Below are 18,026 nucleotides of genomic sequence, written 5' to 3'. Positions count from 1 at the left end.
TTAATTATTTAAAAAGTATTTTTTTTTAATTTTAATTTAATTAAAAATCAAATTTTTCATAAAAAAATTATGCAATGATATATTATTTTCCATTCAATTACATCTATATTCTATAAACTTATTTACCGTTGAGAAATATTAACCGAATTTATATAAATGGCTCATTGCTATTAGAACCCCTTACTTCTATATACACATATTAAATATAAAATATTATTTTCAAATTGTCTAAAACATGCTTATTCCTCTTTCTTCTTCTGTTTTCTGCGCTGTTAAGAAAGGCGCAAATATTTTAATATCAGTTTCCTTACCAACCGCTAGGTAAGGTTTTTTTTATAAATCGAAATGCAATCATTCACGCTAACTTAAAAAGTACAAAGATAAGATAGCGATGCCGCCAAGCGTTGTAGTAACGAATATTGCAAAAAAAAACAAAAATACAAAAATACAAGCAGCTCGTTTCGTAGGTAAACGTACTTAAATAAATACTTCAAAGTGTTAAATTGATATTTACAACGAGGCGAAATACAGATAAATTCTTGAATGTGTATATGTTAATGGAATGAAAGAGGGGGTTGGTTAGGGGCTTGAGACCGCCGGAAAATATATACAAAAATGTATGAATGTGTATATTTATAAGGAACGAAAGAGGGGGTTGGTTATGGGGTCTTAAGCGTCTCGGAAAATATTGAAGAGTTTTAAACAATAAATTTTAAAGTTGTCTATGCGAAAATTTGTTAACATTAAAATTAATATTTTTTTTAACAATTTAACTGTTTTATTTTAGGTGGCAACTCTATTCTTTAATAAGTCTAAGCTAAAATCTTTCTGCAAAGTTTAGAAAGACTTATCTAAACGGTTTATATTTAATAATAACGTTTTTTTCAATATTTCCTTATTTTTTTTTTGGTAGGTGGCAACTCGATTTCAAAATGAAATTTTATTCGATTATTTTAAAATTTTAATTTTTAAAATACTTTACAAATGTTTATTACATGTTTTCTGTTAAATATTTTACAATGGTAACAAAATTTTTGTTAGGTGGCAACTCTATTACAAAATATAACTAAATTTAAGGTTTATAGAAATTTCACGGCTTTTTTAAAACAAATCATATTTGACCCACTTTTTGTAAAAATTTTCGATTTAATTTTTACCAATAGATTAAAATCGTATTCGTCAGCTGGCAACTCTATTACAAAATATACCTAAATTTAAGATTTCTAGAAATTTCAAGGATAACTTTTTTTAAATGAATCAAGCTTGATTCACTTTTAAAATATTTCTCGATTTATTTTTTGTTGATAAGTGGCAACTCTAATCTATTTAAAGCCATAATTATTTCCCGTAAAGGTTATTAATGTTATATTATCATTTTCGATAGCTTTTAATAAATTTTCACTTCATTGTTTTCCATTTTATATTTCTAAAATAAAATTAAAAGAAAGGTCTCTGAACAAAGAAAAGCTCAAATTTTTATTAGACCGATTACACACTTTCTTTAAATTTATATAAATATAACAAAAGTTCACCGTTCACCGGACTTAAGTCCGCGCCAAAATGGCATTGTCAAGGCAAAAAATACATATAAATATCTAATAAAGTTCGACATTACCTGCATGTGGTAATCATTACCTCGAAATGTTTATCAATGTTTCTTATACGCCGTGGACTTCGTACATATTGTCTGCCGAGTGATAAACATGAACAAAGCGTTTTAAAGTTAACAAACGCCATTACAGTACATACATACATTGCTTTTAATTAAAAAAGAACACCAATTTTGTTATTACACTCTTTTACGATTGTTGCTTTTAAAATTAAATTCCGAAACAGAGCATATGACCAGAGTGATATATATGTACCACAATGCTAAGGTGAGCGTATTTGTATGGGGCTTTCTAACATAAAATAGCGTACGTATCTAAATATTTTCTTAACAGTGTGGTGTATGAAGAAATATGAGAGGGGGTGGTAATCTATATTTATCGGATATGATTTTCAACTAGAAATTTGTGTTTCCATTAGCAAAAGAATAAGTGACTCGCTTAAATAATTTCTGAAGCATCGAACAACAGTAATAGCAATCCAGTCATACATTGTTTTAGTAATTTTATGCTTTTTATTGCGGTCGCTAATTTTTTCAATCAATTGGTCTAAACTCGTATAAATATTGATGTTGATTTTAAAGCTACTTATTATCTCAGTGAATATAATTTCGTTATTAGCTTTCCAGAAAATGGGACTATATTCCGAAAGGAATTAGGAATTAACTCAAAGGATGATAAACCAATCAGCCTTCCTTCCTTCCATCGACTCCGATTCGAACACTTTTCTTTAATAAAAATTGCGTTTTGTACTTATTGTATGTAATGTCTGTGGTTACTAACACCAAAAACAAAATACAGATATAATATAAAGGTGTGTACACAAAACTAGTGTAGTACATACTTAAGATTACATAATACATTAAGGACATGTCTTTACTCCACTAAGTAGTAGTGAAATGCATTTACACCAACAAAGGTATGCTTAATGTGTTCGATATTGTGTGGCATAGTAAGCCGAAGAGCGGATAAATACAGTACACATTTTTCATCATAAATCATAATGACAATAGCGCTAAGATACGAATAAGGTAAAAAAACTCTTAAACAGCTACGCGGACAGTACGGTGTTGACCAGCTTATTAAAGCACTTTCATTTCATATTTTCTATAATATTATTTTATTGGATATTTTGACTTGCCTTAGGTTAGTCAGGTAGGTCAGCAGTCCACGCAACGACCAGTTATGGTCCTTACCTATACTAGATGGAGTATTCACGTATTCCCTCGCGCTTGACGATTGTGAGATCTCACTAACAATAACTCCTCCAACTTATACTGTGGGACCCCTAAATAACTGAAGCGTTGTCTTGTTAGAGCAGGACAAACGCACAAGATATGCTCTACTGTTTCCTTGGTGCCCTACTCTTGACACTTCCTGCATTCCTCCCGATCTAAGAGGCCCATATTATAGACTTGTGCGGCTACTAAGCTGTAAGGATGCTAACCATGGTCTTAGATCCCTTTCTATCGAGTGCCAGTAGGAAACTTGTATATATTTTGCAACCCGGTAGATCCTTCCTTCCGATTTATACTATTTTTGAGATCTTGTGCCAATTAGTTGATCAGCGCTGTAAAGGAGTAATTTCATATAAATTATTTTTTTGTTATAATTTTGTCATCCTCATTTCTACTTCTCTCTGAAGGCATTATTTTATCTTCGTGAGCGGTAAGGTATTATGAGAATTAGATGCTCAAAAGCTTAAATAATAATATTCAATATTGTAAAGTAGTCATTTGAAACTGGCAAAATCACTCGAGGACCTAATGAATCCACAAAGTCGAGATCGTTATAGAAGTAGCATCTCAGAAAAACCTGGGAAATTAAAATATTTTAATTTTATTTTGAAAAATGTATAATAGTGATTCGCCATTCAAACTTGGCTTATTCGAGCTTTCCCTCTTACATATTTTATATATGCGTCTAAATTTTTTCCGACTTAATGGGTGGATCCTATAAATCTTAAGTCTGTTCCGAATGTTTTAAGATTTTTATGATTTTAAGAGACAATTTTTTAAGAAGAAAGACCTTCGGTAGCTTCAATGTCTATCTATCACTTTCTGAAAAATACATTTTTGGAATTTATATACATATTTAGAGCTTTCGAAGATTCGACTCAGGACCTTGTGTGTTATCTTGATTAGTAGCTTCTTTAAATAAAGTGCTATAAAACAATATTATGGACTATTAAACGCTATGTTCATAATATTATTAGCAACTTGCACTGGGGCAAACCTTTGATTGCTAAAATAATTGCATATTTGTCATCACAAATCACAATATAAAACTTTTACTACATACATACAAATATATACCTAGACATCTAATGTGTAGATTACATACAGACATATTGTATGTATTTTCATTATCTATTATTTATGACCCTTTATAAATTTCATGGAACCAAAACACATATGGTTCATTTAACTGTTTACATACATACATATTTACCTATGTCTGTATGTATGTCTGTCTATATATATGTATGCGTGGTAATAATAATAACTAGCAGCGTCTCTGCTTCCCTGAGCATGTAGTAGGAGTATGTGTGTATTTGTCACTTTTTTTTCGCTGCCTATAAAATGACTTTATTGCCGAATTGTGAATTTCTGCAGAAAACCACCTACAATTGAATTTTTATTCGATTTTCACAAGCTTGACATCAAATACAATTGGAAAATGGTTAATAATAACGCAATTACTAATTTGTTGTACATGAACAAACACATGTTCCAGACAATATCATAGCGCCCATTTATCATATAAAGCTATCAATAAATGCACAATAAATAAACAGATTCCACCAATAAACTTGTGTGTAAACATGTTTCGCAAATTTCAACGTTTTGTGTACGAAAGTCAATTGCAATTTGGGGAGGGGTGTGTACTAAAGAGGTTCGAGTGCCCTTTTGACTTAATGACACGATTTAAAATTGACAGCTTTTCAAATGCCACTATTTGCCACTATACATTAAGCTGTTTTCTATTACTCAGTATAACTATGTAAGGTGAATTATTTGCTTTTGAATTTTCAACAGCAGACCATTAACTAAATTTGTTTGCCTACAGGGTGTGGCAACCATGTAAATACGTCATTATGTAAATATTGAACCAATTGACTGGAGTAGACTACTTTTTTTTTATAAATTTTAAGCTCAGACAAATTATTTTTTCCTCAATGATGTGTTTACGGCTACTAGCGAGTTAGAGGAATATCCAATGATCTGCTTACAAAGATATGTTGGTTAGTTAGTTGTAAAGGGTCGTCGAATGGAGATCTGCCCATAAATTATTGTACTGACGTATTCTCAATAAGGCTCGTTAAATTTAATATAGGTCCGTACCCCGTTCTAAATAATTTGTCTTAATTGTCCGAAAGCTTCGTATTTTCTAGTGATATTTCATTGATCAAAACTCTATGAATACCACCAATGTAATATTAATTTCCATTTTAAATTTTTTGTTCCTTGAGTCATTCTTCCGGTCAAAAACAATCTTGTTTTGATTACATATGTTCCAAGACCTGAGCGATTGTTGTAGGATCCATTGCTTTGAATAATATTCAAAAAACCTGAATTATCTTGAAGAGTTAAGTGCTGAACACAAAGACGACGACACGACACGACGTAGCGACGGCTGATTACAAATGTCGCTTTGAAGCCGACGTCTTGAACATTGAAGACGGCAGCGACATATCAAACAGCAATTTCATTGTTGCCGTACTAACATCTTTCATTTCAATAAAATTTACATATTTAGTTTAAAGTGATATTATTTCTGCAAAAAATGTAAAAAGAGGCCGATTTATTTGTTTTAAATAATCGATTGTTATTATAAATCATATCTAAAAAATATTTTACGCTTCTGCTGGCAAAATAACGTCATACTTGTTAGAACTTTGAATAATTTTACACTTCACATATTAGTGGCAGCTCTACAGCGGCCATTGTCGTCGGCAAAATTAGAAACCTTTTTAAATTGGCGACAGCGAAGACTTCAACCCTTTTGTCGCGAAGTCGTGCTGTTGTCTAAAAAACTGTGCCCATAAGAACGCGTGTATTTTAGTATTTGACAGATGTCGCTGGCCGCTTGTCGTCGCCTATGTGTTCAGCACATTACTTATAACCGATTTCGTGACGGCCCTGAGTTGAGAGAACCCACTGTTCGATTTTTGAACAAGTGAGGGAGTGTTTTGACGATACTTCAAACATGTTTTCTGTAAAATGCAAGTGTCTCAGAGAAAATTACTCATAGAGCCTCCATATGTGCCTAAAATGCTAATTAGAAGGGTAGATTTCTGTCAGGATTTTTTAAAGCAAAATTTAGTGAGCGGTAAGGACCTTTTAAACTCTCTAATGTCGTTGGGATATGAAGAATTGATACGAGATCCAAGAAACAGCATTTTATGACCAAAGAGACATACTTTTATCTACGTTCTGATATAAGAAGAAGTATTAGATAGAAATTGATAACCGATCATGCTAAACCGATTGGAACCTGATTACAATAAATTCAAATTTACGGAGATCTGGTGCTTATTGGAATAGAAGAAATCTCTCAGTGAATTTTCAACATTAAATAACCATAAGAAGTATTAATCTCACTCAAGTGCGGCTTATATTGATTTTGAGCTTCTTCAGATAAGATGGAAATCTCATTTGAATAACTAGCAAAAGTATGAGGTTCAATATATGTATTCTCATAAATAAATACAAATATTTTGGAGATAAGAAAAGAAATCTATTAATTTCACATGCTTTCTTCCATATTTTCATTTTAGAGTGATCTTTTCATCTATAACCCTCCACTAAAATTCGCTTGGCATACGCCACTGTCAAATGCATACACATTAATTATCTTTATATTATATAAAATCTATATGTATATGAGCATACAGAGATTTACGTATTTTGACATATGTCAGATAGTCATTCCATAAGCACTAAATACTACTTTGCTCGTTTATCTCACCACTTTTGATAAAAGAATCAATGTTGACGGCGGGCTCAATTGATGGTTAAGACTATAATTATAATCAGGACAGCTGTCATTGTTTTACTCTCTATATTGTACAGCTAGCATTTAAGTGAGTTTTTTTTCCAAAACTGAGAACGGCAATTAATTAATGCTACGTAAATGATTTCTGTTAATTAAACATAAAGTGCTTTAATAGAATTTTGTTATTATTATTAAGTAATACCAAATATGAGAAGAGAAAGTTGACAGCTTGCTTTTGAGCGAAAGCGAAGGACAACAAAATATAATTTACAGTTATAAAAAAAACATAATAATAATGACGCGTGAGAAACGTAATTTCCTCGTTTATAGGTAATTTCGTGCGAAGCTTTCCATTATTGTTGTTGCACATTGCTTAAATGTCAATAAAAGTGCGCCGAAATATTACGTTTGTCTAACTGTATGTATATTTGTATTTGTAATATTATTCCAGCAGCTACATGTTGCGCGCGTAATACGAAAGCACAAGGATACACACACATACATACATACACGAGTTTATAAAATGTGCGCTATTTCGCGCCAAACTAACTGTATACGTACATATGTAAGTGCGTGCCAAACGTAGGCGGCAGCACTGCCCGGAATGGCTGTCAGGAAATTTTATCATTTATCATTGCGATTTCGCTTTTTTATAGCGTTGTCCACCAAAGACTGATCGAACGGATTCAATTAGAATCAAGATGAGCAGATATAGACATAACTACAAGTATATATATGCATATATATTCGCATATTTAGTTCGAAAACCTTTGCCCAATGCGGTTGCAAATACTACAACTCATAAATCAATATTACGCATACGCAGCGTGGTACCCAGCCATTCATCCGTATTTATCGTTATGTCGCAGAGTGACCTCAGCGGCGCCAAAAATCGACTGGGAATTGCCATTTTGGCAATGCAAATTTCGCACATCAAATCAAATTCAGTCAGTTAGGAAGCCTACACATTTTCTTTGTTTCCTATTATGCGACGTGTTGCATATAAAACGGCGACGGCCGCAAGGAGTCTAGTGCGAAAAGCCATGCTGTATAATTGAATGTATCTGTGTGTGTGTGGGTGTATGTAATAAATGTGACACAGTTACATAAATGAGGAACATATGCAAAATATGTGAATGTATCTGGTTTCTGAATTTTTTTTAACAGAAAATCAATCATTAATCTTTTTCACACTTCGGAGTGTCTTTTGTGTGTATATGTACGTTTATATGTATGTATGTGATTGGCGTTGAAACTGTTTAGCCGGTTATAGCCGAATCGATGATAGTGCGCCACTTCTCTCTTTCCTTCGTAGTTGCCAGTTGGAGATCCCAAGTGTAACCAGGTCACTCTCCACCTGGGCCCTACAACGGAGTGGAGGTCTTCCCCTTGCTTGGCTTCCTCCGGCGGGTACTGCATCGAACACTTTCAGAGCTGGAGTGCTTTCGTCCATTCGGACAGCGTAGCTGCTGTCTTTTTATTCGCTGAACTATGTCAATGTCGTCGTATAACTCGTACAGCTCATCGTTCCATCGTCTGCGGTATTCACCGTTTCCAATGTTCTGAGGATCATATATCTTGCGCAAAATTTTCCTCTCGAAAACTCCTAGTGTCGTCTCATCTGATGTTGACGTTGTTGGACGATCCAAGCTTCTGCACCATAAAGCAGGACGGGAATGATAAGCGACTTGTAGATTGTGATTGGTTCGTCAAGAGAGGACTTTACTTTTCAATTGCCTACTCAGTCCAAAGTAGCACCTTTTTTGCAAGAGTGAGTAATGGAAAAAACTAGTTGCGATGTTAGGATATCATTAATTTTTGCGATTCAAGATACGTTTTTCTTTAAATAAATTATACCTCTCAAGAATTAAGAGATTTGTTAAGGTAGTGGTAGTTTTTGGTGGGTTGAGCCTAGTTAATTTGGAGTCGATAAGAGAAACAATATAAAGTTCGAAGTAATCGAATAAAAAATCTTTATATGGGGTCTAGGTGAAGTTTTGGATTCCATATTATTCCCATGTTCAGGTATCTCGCATGTCGATCGCTATATCGTATGTGTAAATACATACTTATTTATAAGTATACCTTAAAAGGGTATTTCGCATAAATATTGTCATATGCCACATCACTGAGTGTGGTTCTGAGTGCGTGTTTGCAGACATAACACATGGCAACTTCTGATAGCGATAGCCATAGTAAGAAACCCTTCTAATGACGCCCATAGCAGACGCATGAGTAGTGGCATGTTATTTTTATATTTGAAATCGAAATATTTTGTATAAATTATCAACAAATAGATTTTCAATTTTCAATAACAAATACGCAAAACAATTGAAAATATTCAAACTCTGCGTCTGAGAATTACGTAGCATAATTTGTGTTATCTAAATTTTTTGTGTGTAAAAAGTCGCTTGGTGACACTTATCAAGTGATTTAGTGCAGAGCGTGGACTTTTGAGGGGGGTGGACGAGTATAGAGCAGACAATCTACTTTTGGTTGAAAAAGAGGCAGAGGGGATATTTCAAAATATGTGTCAAGCTTGAGCGTATTAAGAGATAATTTGAAGTAGAAAATATTTTAAGATTTAATTTTTTATTTAATATTTTTATAGAAATAGTATAGTTTTCTAAAAAAAAATCAAAATGTCAAATTGTTTTTTTTGTTTATTTTTTTGTTGCTGTTTTTTTCTCTACGAACAACTTTGGCAACCATGGCGCTGCTTATCGTCAAAAGTCCGCTCATTTTATCGGTATTTTTTATATTCCTTAAAATGTATATATGCAATGCAACAACAAAAGCAACAATTACCATACAACCATTCTTAGTGTTGTCACCAAATATTTGTGATTAATCACACTTGACCAATATGTACATTAAAGTGAATAATAATTTTTAACCCATCTTCCATGAAACACATGCCTCACCAAGTAGGAGAAACCCATCAATTCATACCAATGTTTACACTTTTGCTTATGTTTACCAAAAAGCGAGACTACGAAATGTCTTCAAAGTTTGATAGAAGCTTACACGCCGGCAATATATTTTGACCGCACAAATAATTTACCAGCTTCATTTATCTAATATGTTTGTATTTGAGTTGAAAACAATTTAAAATCTATTTGAAAATACACAACACCAGCGGATGCTATGTATATGCCGTTAGTTCTTTGACCGACAACGAAGCGCATAAATAAGGAAGGAAGGCAAAGAGTTATAATAAATTGTCTTCTCATATTTACTCGACTAATGTAGCTTAATGGATGAGTGAGTAGTAAGTCAAGCTGACCGCGTAGTATAAACACCAATAACTTATGCTTGAATTTGGCACAAAACACAATTTATCTACAATACATAACGTTGAAATAAACAAAACATCTCGAGTGTTTGAACAACACTCATACTTGTTGCCACGAGCCTTCTGCTGGAGTATACAAATATACAAACATACAAGCCAAATATGATACTGCAAGTGAAAGTTGTGTTTTTTTTTTAGTTTTTGTGACCTTATCTTAAAGTGTTTACAATAAAGTCAACAAGTGTTAGCTTTTGAGGATTGACGTTAAAATTATAGTTCTTCATCGTTTGTACTTCTAGGTCTGGTGCTGCTCTGGCCTTGATCGGTTATAATTCTGGATCTGGTCAGATTCCGTTCTTGCTCCGTTTTGAGTTTGGATTTGGTCCGAATCTATTCTTGTTCGGTTCTACTTTTAGACCAGTTACGGGAGTCATGGAAACGAAGCTTAAGCTGAATCATCGAAACGAGTACTTGACATCGACTGTTTTTCATATCTTTTGACTGTCAATAAATAGCGAAAATTTAAAATTGATTTGTGCGATTTTTTACTCTGTAGCATAGTGTAATTACGTACCGTACGTGAATGTAGAATGCTTGTGAAGAAAACATACGATTGTGATAACAACTGTTGTTGTTGTTGTTGTCATATTATATAGGTTTACTAATATGTCCTAATATCGCTACTTTTCTAGCTTCTAAGTTTCTGCCGCTTAACAAAAACAACTATACACGTATGTTCTAATGTATTAATTACGTATTTACGTATCGTAGATACTCTAAAGAACTTTGTGCCGCCAAACAAACTTCGACGCATTTGCCTAACCAGAACTCAAACAACAATAACAACAACACCTACATACAAGTGCTTACTAGCAAATTTCACACTTTATCTCTGAAACAGTTTTGTTTTCAAAAGTCATTAGCTGAAAACAAAGCACATCGTTTTTAATCGCTTCATTACCAAGGCAAATACTAAGTAATAAAGCTATCTGCGCTGATTCTTTGCCTACACAAGGTGAGCGTGCGAGAGTGAATGTTTTATCTGATTGCTTTGAATTTTATATGAGGACAAGATGTTGTTGCAAATCTCATGCCAAATTTAGAGTGCCAGATAAGTGCGTCACTGTCGACTAAGCAGCAGATTTGTGGGTGAAATTATGAAATTCATGCGAGAAAGAGCTTTCATAAAAAAAAAAAGCTTTCGAAGCACAACAAAGCAAAAATGTTGGAGAATGCTATCTTTAATGGCTTAATCTTTGAATAGACTAATCTATTTATACAGTTATTAGTTAAACATAATCATAATGATAATAGCATATTCGGTGATTTGTTTGCTCTTGTTGGCGGCGTCCCATCATTGCTCCCAAGCACCCAAGCAGCTATGAAAGTAAATATTTTGACAGTCAAGCTATAAAACTAACCTGCAGATATGCTCATATTAAGCACTCTAGCATTTTTATCAATGGAAAATTCTGTTCTCCCAGATTAAGTTTGCATTTTTTTGCGTCCGTTGACTTTTGTTTACATATTTAATTAATATATAAATAAACATAATATATTATAAATGTATACTAAATATAAATAAATATTATATTAACTAAAATGTAAAAAATATAATAAGCGTTGTTTTGGCGTCTGTGACATTTTTATGGCACATCTGTCGCGGGATTCCGCTTTTTTGCACCTACCATGGCAGCGAAGAAGCGTCGTCAATGTCAGAGAAAATGTTACGTAGTTGTCTACATATGCTTGTTGGAGATGTTAATACCAAATATTGGAATTTCGGGATTGTCGAGTAATTGCCGGTACTCACATAGATCAGGAACTTTTAATTACTGTTATTACTTATTTACCATTATTGATATTAATACAAACACAAAAGCCTTTATTACATCATAAAGATAAATTACAACTTCTGAAGTCGATTCACATTATAAAATAAATAAATGACAAACAATTTTTTTTGATTGACAACAGGTGTTTACATTAATAATTGCCCCACATATTTATCTTAGCAGTGAACAAGTGAACGCTTAATTACAACTTCTACTCGGCTTAAAATTTTAAAATAAATAGTAAATGTCAAACAGTTTATTATTGACAACAGGTGTTTACATTCATCAGTTCAGTGAACAAGTGTACGCTTTTATAGAAAACTTTACATAGAAAGCTTTCGCTTCATAAGGGGATTTAAGCTGACTATTTCCTTTTAAGAAGTTGTAGAAAGTAGCGAAATCTAAATCCCGAATTTATGGGCCTACACAAACCACTTTAAAATTATAATTTTTATGAATTTATGAGTTTTCAAAACAAAATATTGCATTTTACCATCATTAAAGGACTAATAGCTGTTTAGACCTTAAATGTGTAATATATTAGGTCTACAACTTTGCTTCCGCTAATTTCCAATAGATGTCTCTAGGGTCAAGCAGTGGTCGATTAAATCGATTAAATCGTTTTATATCGATATTGGACATTTGTGTTAACATTAACCCAACAAAATTTTGTAGAGATCTGTTTGCATCCCAAATTTATTTTCAACTGAAAATGTCACGTTTTGAGTCGAATTCTCGACATTTGCGGAAAATTTTGCCTTTCTTTTTCAATTCCAAGAAAAGTGCGGCTGAGGATCATAACCGTTTTTATACAAAAAAGCTTAAATTTACAAAAAACGATGGAAAAAAACTCTTTTAAGCTTTTATGAATGTTCAGCTGCTGCTCTTATTTACTCTATTTAATCGTAGATAATGAATATATTTCGTCTGAGCTTTTTTCAAAAAAATGTCGAGCTTTAAAATAAAATTTTAAATACGATCCCGAAGTTACGGGATTGTAAGCATATACAATAATCTTAAATCATTACGTTAGTACATTCAAAGCTTCACTAAATCTGAAAAATGTGAGCTTCAAAGCTTAGATTAAAAGCTCCACTTATCCAGTAGTTTCATCAAAAATTGTTAAAATATTTCCTAAGAAATCGATACAAAACAAATAAATTCTATTATATGAAGCTTTTAGTATTTTTATGTTTTAAACAAGTTTTCATTCAATAAAAGCTTTGGGCACACTTTTCAAAAATCTCGAAATTATCAAATAGTATTTTTTATAATAAAATACAGGTAATAATTCACTCTTTAAAACGATCAAATGCCTTACTACTTCTTCATTCATTTCCACCAATCCCGATTTTTCGGTATACTCAGCATGAGTTTTCACATTCGCAACACTAATGCTAACTGTATATGATATTTACCTTTTCTTTAGCTTTTGTGATGAAATGTGATGTTTGTTTTGAGATAAAAATGCATGTAGAAAAGTTAAACAAATATTAATATATGCATGTAAATATGTGTGTTAAAGCGTATGCTGTGCGCTAAGATATTATTTATGTACTATAATATTTGGCAATTTTATTTGAGTTTTGAGAAGTGTGAACCAACAGTACACCGCCACCAGTGATGGAGTTCACAAGTCGGAATTCCGTTAATCGACACCAAAGAGATTTGCAAATAAATTAAGAGAAATCCCAACGTCACACACACACACATACATACATACATACATACATTCGTATGTAATTAAGTGCAACTAGTTTCATGGTTAAACTGGTTTTCTGCGCAAAATTGTAACGCTGTACAAGTAAAAGCCCAAACAAATTATGTTGTTAAATTTGTGTAAAAATTCAGAAGGCGTTTTTCGCGCTGAATTTCGAACGCAATTGTTGGCGGCAGCGAGCGGTAAATACACACAAAAATGCAGAAATTAGTTATAGACGAAGCGGAGGCATGACAAATGGAAAGTGGTTTAGTGAAGCTTTTAAATATTTAAATGTTCAAAAGTGGGTGCTTAGTGCAGTTGTTTGGTTGGAGTTAGTGAAGTGTTAAAAAAAAAATTAACTAAATCTCAAAAATTATAAATGAAATAATAAAATTAATTAAATAAAAAATTTATGGAATTAAAAAAAAATAACTAAAAGTATTAATTAAAAATTAATACAATTAAAAAAATAAATTTAAAAAAAATTATAAAAAATTAATATAATCACAAGAATTAAATTAAAAAAATTAAAAAAATATAAAATTAATAAAATTAAAAATATTAAATTAAAATAAATAAAAAATTAATACAATTAAAAAAATTAAAATAAAAAAATTTAAGTATAAAAAAATTTAAAAATCGTTTTTAAGTTAAAAAATAAAAAAAAAATCTTACATAATCCGCTTTCATTAAAATTTTCATTTTCACACCAAAAACAACAAAATCCTCATGTTAAAATTTTTTTTTGATTAATGAAAAACTAAAAGAATATAAAAAATTTAAAATAAAATTAAATTAAGAAAAAAATTTAGCAAAGCACAAAAAAATATTAATGAATTTAATTTAATAATAATAATAAAACAAAATTAAATTAAAATTTAAAGAAATATATTTTTTAATATTAAAATCTAATAATATTAATTTCATAATTGTAAAATAATATTCATAATTTTAATTAATATTAATTAATAATTTTTGCCATTTTTTTTAATTAAAATATGCCATAACTTGGCTATTTGCCTGAAAATTGGAAAAATTTGCACACCAAAAATAACAAAATCCTCATGTTAAAAATTTTTTTTTTTGATTTTTTGATTAATAAAACACTACAAAAAAATTAAAAGAATATAAAAAATTTAAAATAATAAGAATGAAAAAAATTTAATGAATTTAATGATTTATTGGAAATTAAATCAAAATTAAAAAATATATTTCATAATTCTAAAACAATATTTATAATTTTAATTAATATTAATTAATAATTATTTCCATTATTTTTATTAAAATATGCCATAACTTGGCTATTTGCCTGCAACAAAAACAAATAAAGCCAAAAAATTCTTAACTAATCCGGTTTCATGAAACTCTGCAATATTTGCCCACAAGACCTATATAAAAAAATATATATTTTTAATTTAATAAAAAATAAAAATAATTAATTTTTTTTTTAATTTCAATAAAATTTAAAAAGTATAATTTAATTTTCAAAATTAAAAAATGTTCAATAAAACTTAATTAATAGAATTCAATTAACAAATTGAATTCCATGAAAGCATGACCCGACTTATCTATTTGCCTACAGCAAAATATAAAAACAAATAAAATCAAAAAAAATCTTACATAATCCGCTTTCATAAAAACCTGCAATATTTGCATATAAACAACAACAACAACACTACACTCAAACCAATTAAGCAAGATTTGTTTCCAAACAATTTAAACGCCACTTGTCATGCCTTCAGTTGGCTTAAGATTCATAAAAACAGTAGAAGCACACGGTTGCGTAATCTATTTTTGCAACTGAAATCTCACAGTAGCATGTGTAATTGTTAAAGCTAAATTTAATGCATTTGCCTTCAATGTCGCCGCCTAGTAACCATAATCACATTTTGCCATGGCATCGGACTGGGTTGGTTCGCGCCAATGCTGTTCAAGCTGCAGACACCCGCTGAGAGTCCGCTCGACTTTGAGGTCACCGTGGAGCAGGGCTCCTGGATGGGTGCGCTGGTGTGCCTAGGCGGTTTCACGGGCAATGTGCTGTTTGGCCAACTGCTGGATCTGATTGGGCGTAAAGCCTGCATATATTGTTTGGCCATACCGCATATTGTAAGTGTACCTTATAAATTATAACAATAAAAAAGTTTTATTACAATTAAATATTTTGAACGACAGTGCTTCTGGTGTCTCGTCTACTTCGCGCAATCCATCGAATATCTGTATGCGGCGCGCTTCTGTGGTGGCATCACTGGTGGCGGCACTTATGTTGTCATACCGATTTTCATTGGCGAAATCGTCGATCCAACGTAGGTTGCACTTTATTATATTTGTTTAACTTTAAAACTTGCAAAAAGCTTGTCACTCTCCACTTACCCACAGCATCCGCGGTCGTCTCACTTCACTCTTCACACTCACCTTGAACTCGGGCATGTTGACTGGTTGCACGCTTTCTTCCAACGTACCCTATCACATCATACCGTTACTGGTGATCTCAATGCCTTTGCTATTCTTGTTGATCGAAACATATTTCCCCGAAACACCGTCGTATCTTTTGCATCGCGCGCAGTTTGAGAAAGCCGAGAAATCCTTCATGTTCTATCAGGGTCACAAGCCGGAGGCCAAACAGGATGTGGATAAGTTCAATGCGAAGTTCACGGAGTTACGCGATGCCGTTATGGCACAGAAGTCACAAACAGACGACGTCACTTGGCGCGATTTTTGTAAGTCTCAGTCAAAACCCTTCTTAATTCCTCTCCAAAAATCAAAAAACCCTTATTCATATACAAATCTACAGTTAGCAAACGCGCCATACACGCTCTCAGCATGGGTATTATGCTGATGGTAATTAATGTCTTCAGCGGCAGTTTTGCGTTGCTCAACTACACTTCGTCCATTTTTGTTGCCATCAAAACGGATATCCATCCGAATACGAACACTACCATCATTGGTGTTGTACAAATTGTCGGCACCATAACAGCCATCATATTGGTGGATCGTTATGGTCGCAAAATGTTGCTTATGTTCTCCACCGCTTCGATGGGTATTTGCTTGGCCACGTTCGGCATGTATGCGTTCTTTGCCGAAGAGACTAGCGTGGATCTTACACCTTATCGCTCCTGGTTACCGCTGCTATTTATGGCGCTTATCATACTCTCGGCGAATGTGGGCGTCATACCCGTCACATTTGTCGTGTTGGTGGAGATTTTACCCGCGAAGGTAATTATTCATGTGATATTGTACTCCCATGCACATACAAACGTATGTACCTGGGAAATTGTCGATATTTTTGTGCTCGAGTCGGTTAAGTGGCGTTAAAGTGGCTTACATGAAAATTAAATATAAACTTAAGTGCGTTAAAATTAGTTGTTGACACCGAAAAAGTACGTAACTCGAAATTGAAAAATTTTGTTAATAAAAAATAATTAAGGAAGTATCATTTCGTAAGGAAATATGATAGAGATTGACTGGAGTTATACTCTTAATCTCTTTATACTAAGATTGAAATGGACTAGAGGCAGTTGGGGTACTCAGAGGTTGTAGAACAGATTTTAAAAGTCCAATCGTCTTCTTTAATAGCTCTAGCCTAGGTTGAAGAATACAGGAATGCAAAAGGAAACGATACAGCCAATGATAGAGGTATTTATTAAAGACAATAAGGACTGACTAATAATAAGTGTATATGTATTAGATAAGACAATAGTCATAGGTTCTTTGTGAAGACCCTATAATGATAATTGTCGGAGTTCCTCTGAGAATCTTCCGTAAAATTGAGAATTGCTTGGATGAGTCATAAGGTACTATGTTAGATAGGTTCAAAGGTCACTTCTCTATTTGATTCATATATCGCAACGCAATCAAACACCCACAAAACAAACGAGTGCAAAAGTGTCGAGTAATACCAACAGCTTGAAAAACTTTTACATAACTTCTTCATCCACGCAGATACGTTCGAAAGGCGCTTCCATTTGCTTGTCATTGTTGAGCGTCTTCACATTTATTTTGATAAAAATTTATCCACCATTCATGGAGGCATTCGGTTTGTCGGCGACAATGTGGGCCTGCGCAGCGTGTGCCGCGCTTGGGCTATTTTACATATCCATATTTCTGCCAGAGACGAAAGGCAAGTCCATGGATAAAGATAATGCGTAAAGAGTTCTAGAAGTAAATATATAAGTACTTATGTAAATATGTTCTTTTCTTAATACCATAAACTATATGTAAATACTTATTAATTTATGTAAATCCAAATATATTATTTATTTACATCAATAAAGAAATCGAAAATATTAAAAAAATTGAAAATATTTTTGAAGGTTCTTGAATTTATTTTTTAGTTTTTTTCGGGAACCTTATTTTTGACTATATTGATTATTAGTAGTAAGAAGAAGATTTTGTTTTCTAAAAAGAGCTCAATATTGGTGCAGGAGAATGATGGAATTGATTCTGGACTTGATCTGGATCTGAAGAAATGAAATCTATTACAAGTCTCCGAGCTGATAACTTGTGAAGTGAAAGTCCATATCTGACATATAAAGACTCTTCATAAGAACTCAACACTCATCCAAAAGAAGCTCAAAGCTCTAATACCCACA

General features: G+C 32.4%; 2 protein-coding genes across 5 annotated transcripts in view; both read left to right on the top strand.

Annotated features, from left to right (window-relative positions):
• The window catches only part of LOC105208839 (receptor-type tyrosine-protein kinase FLT3), a 30,066-nt gene that overhangs the window by 974 nt on the left and 11,066 nt on the right, over positions 1-18,026 (top strand). The window lies entirely within an intron of this gene.
• On the top strand, positions 13,308-17,738 carry LOC105208838 (facilitated trehalose transporter Tret1). Its single transcript, XM_011178893.3, has 6 exons — positions 13,308-13,637; positions 15,311-15,543; positions 15,610-15,740; positions 15,814-16,154; positions 16,229-16,650; positions 17,377-17,738. The coding sequence occupies exons 1-6, from the start codon at positions 13,559-13,561 to the stop codon at positions 17,581-17,583; spliced, it is 1,413 nt and encodes a 470-aa protein (XP_011177195.1). The 5' UTR covers positions 13,308-13,558; the 3' UTR covers positions 17,584-17,738.

Source organism: Zeugodacus cucurbitae, chromosome 5 (assembly GCF_028554725.1).
Source record: "Zeugodacus cucurbitae isolate PBARC_wt_2022May chromosome 5, idZeuCucr1.2, whole genome shotgun sequence".
NCBI lineage: Eukaryota > Metazoa > Arthropoda > Insecta > Diptera > Tephritidae > Zeugodacus > Zeugodacus cucurbitae.
Note: the sequence above shows the minus strand (reverse complement) of the source record. Positions and strands in the feature narration are given on the sequence as shown.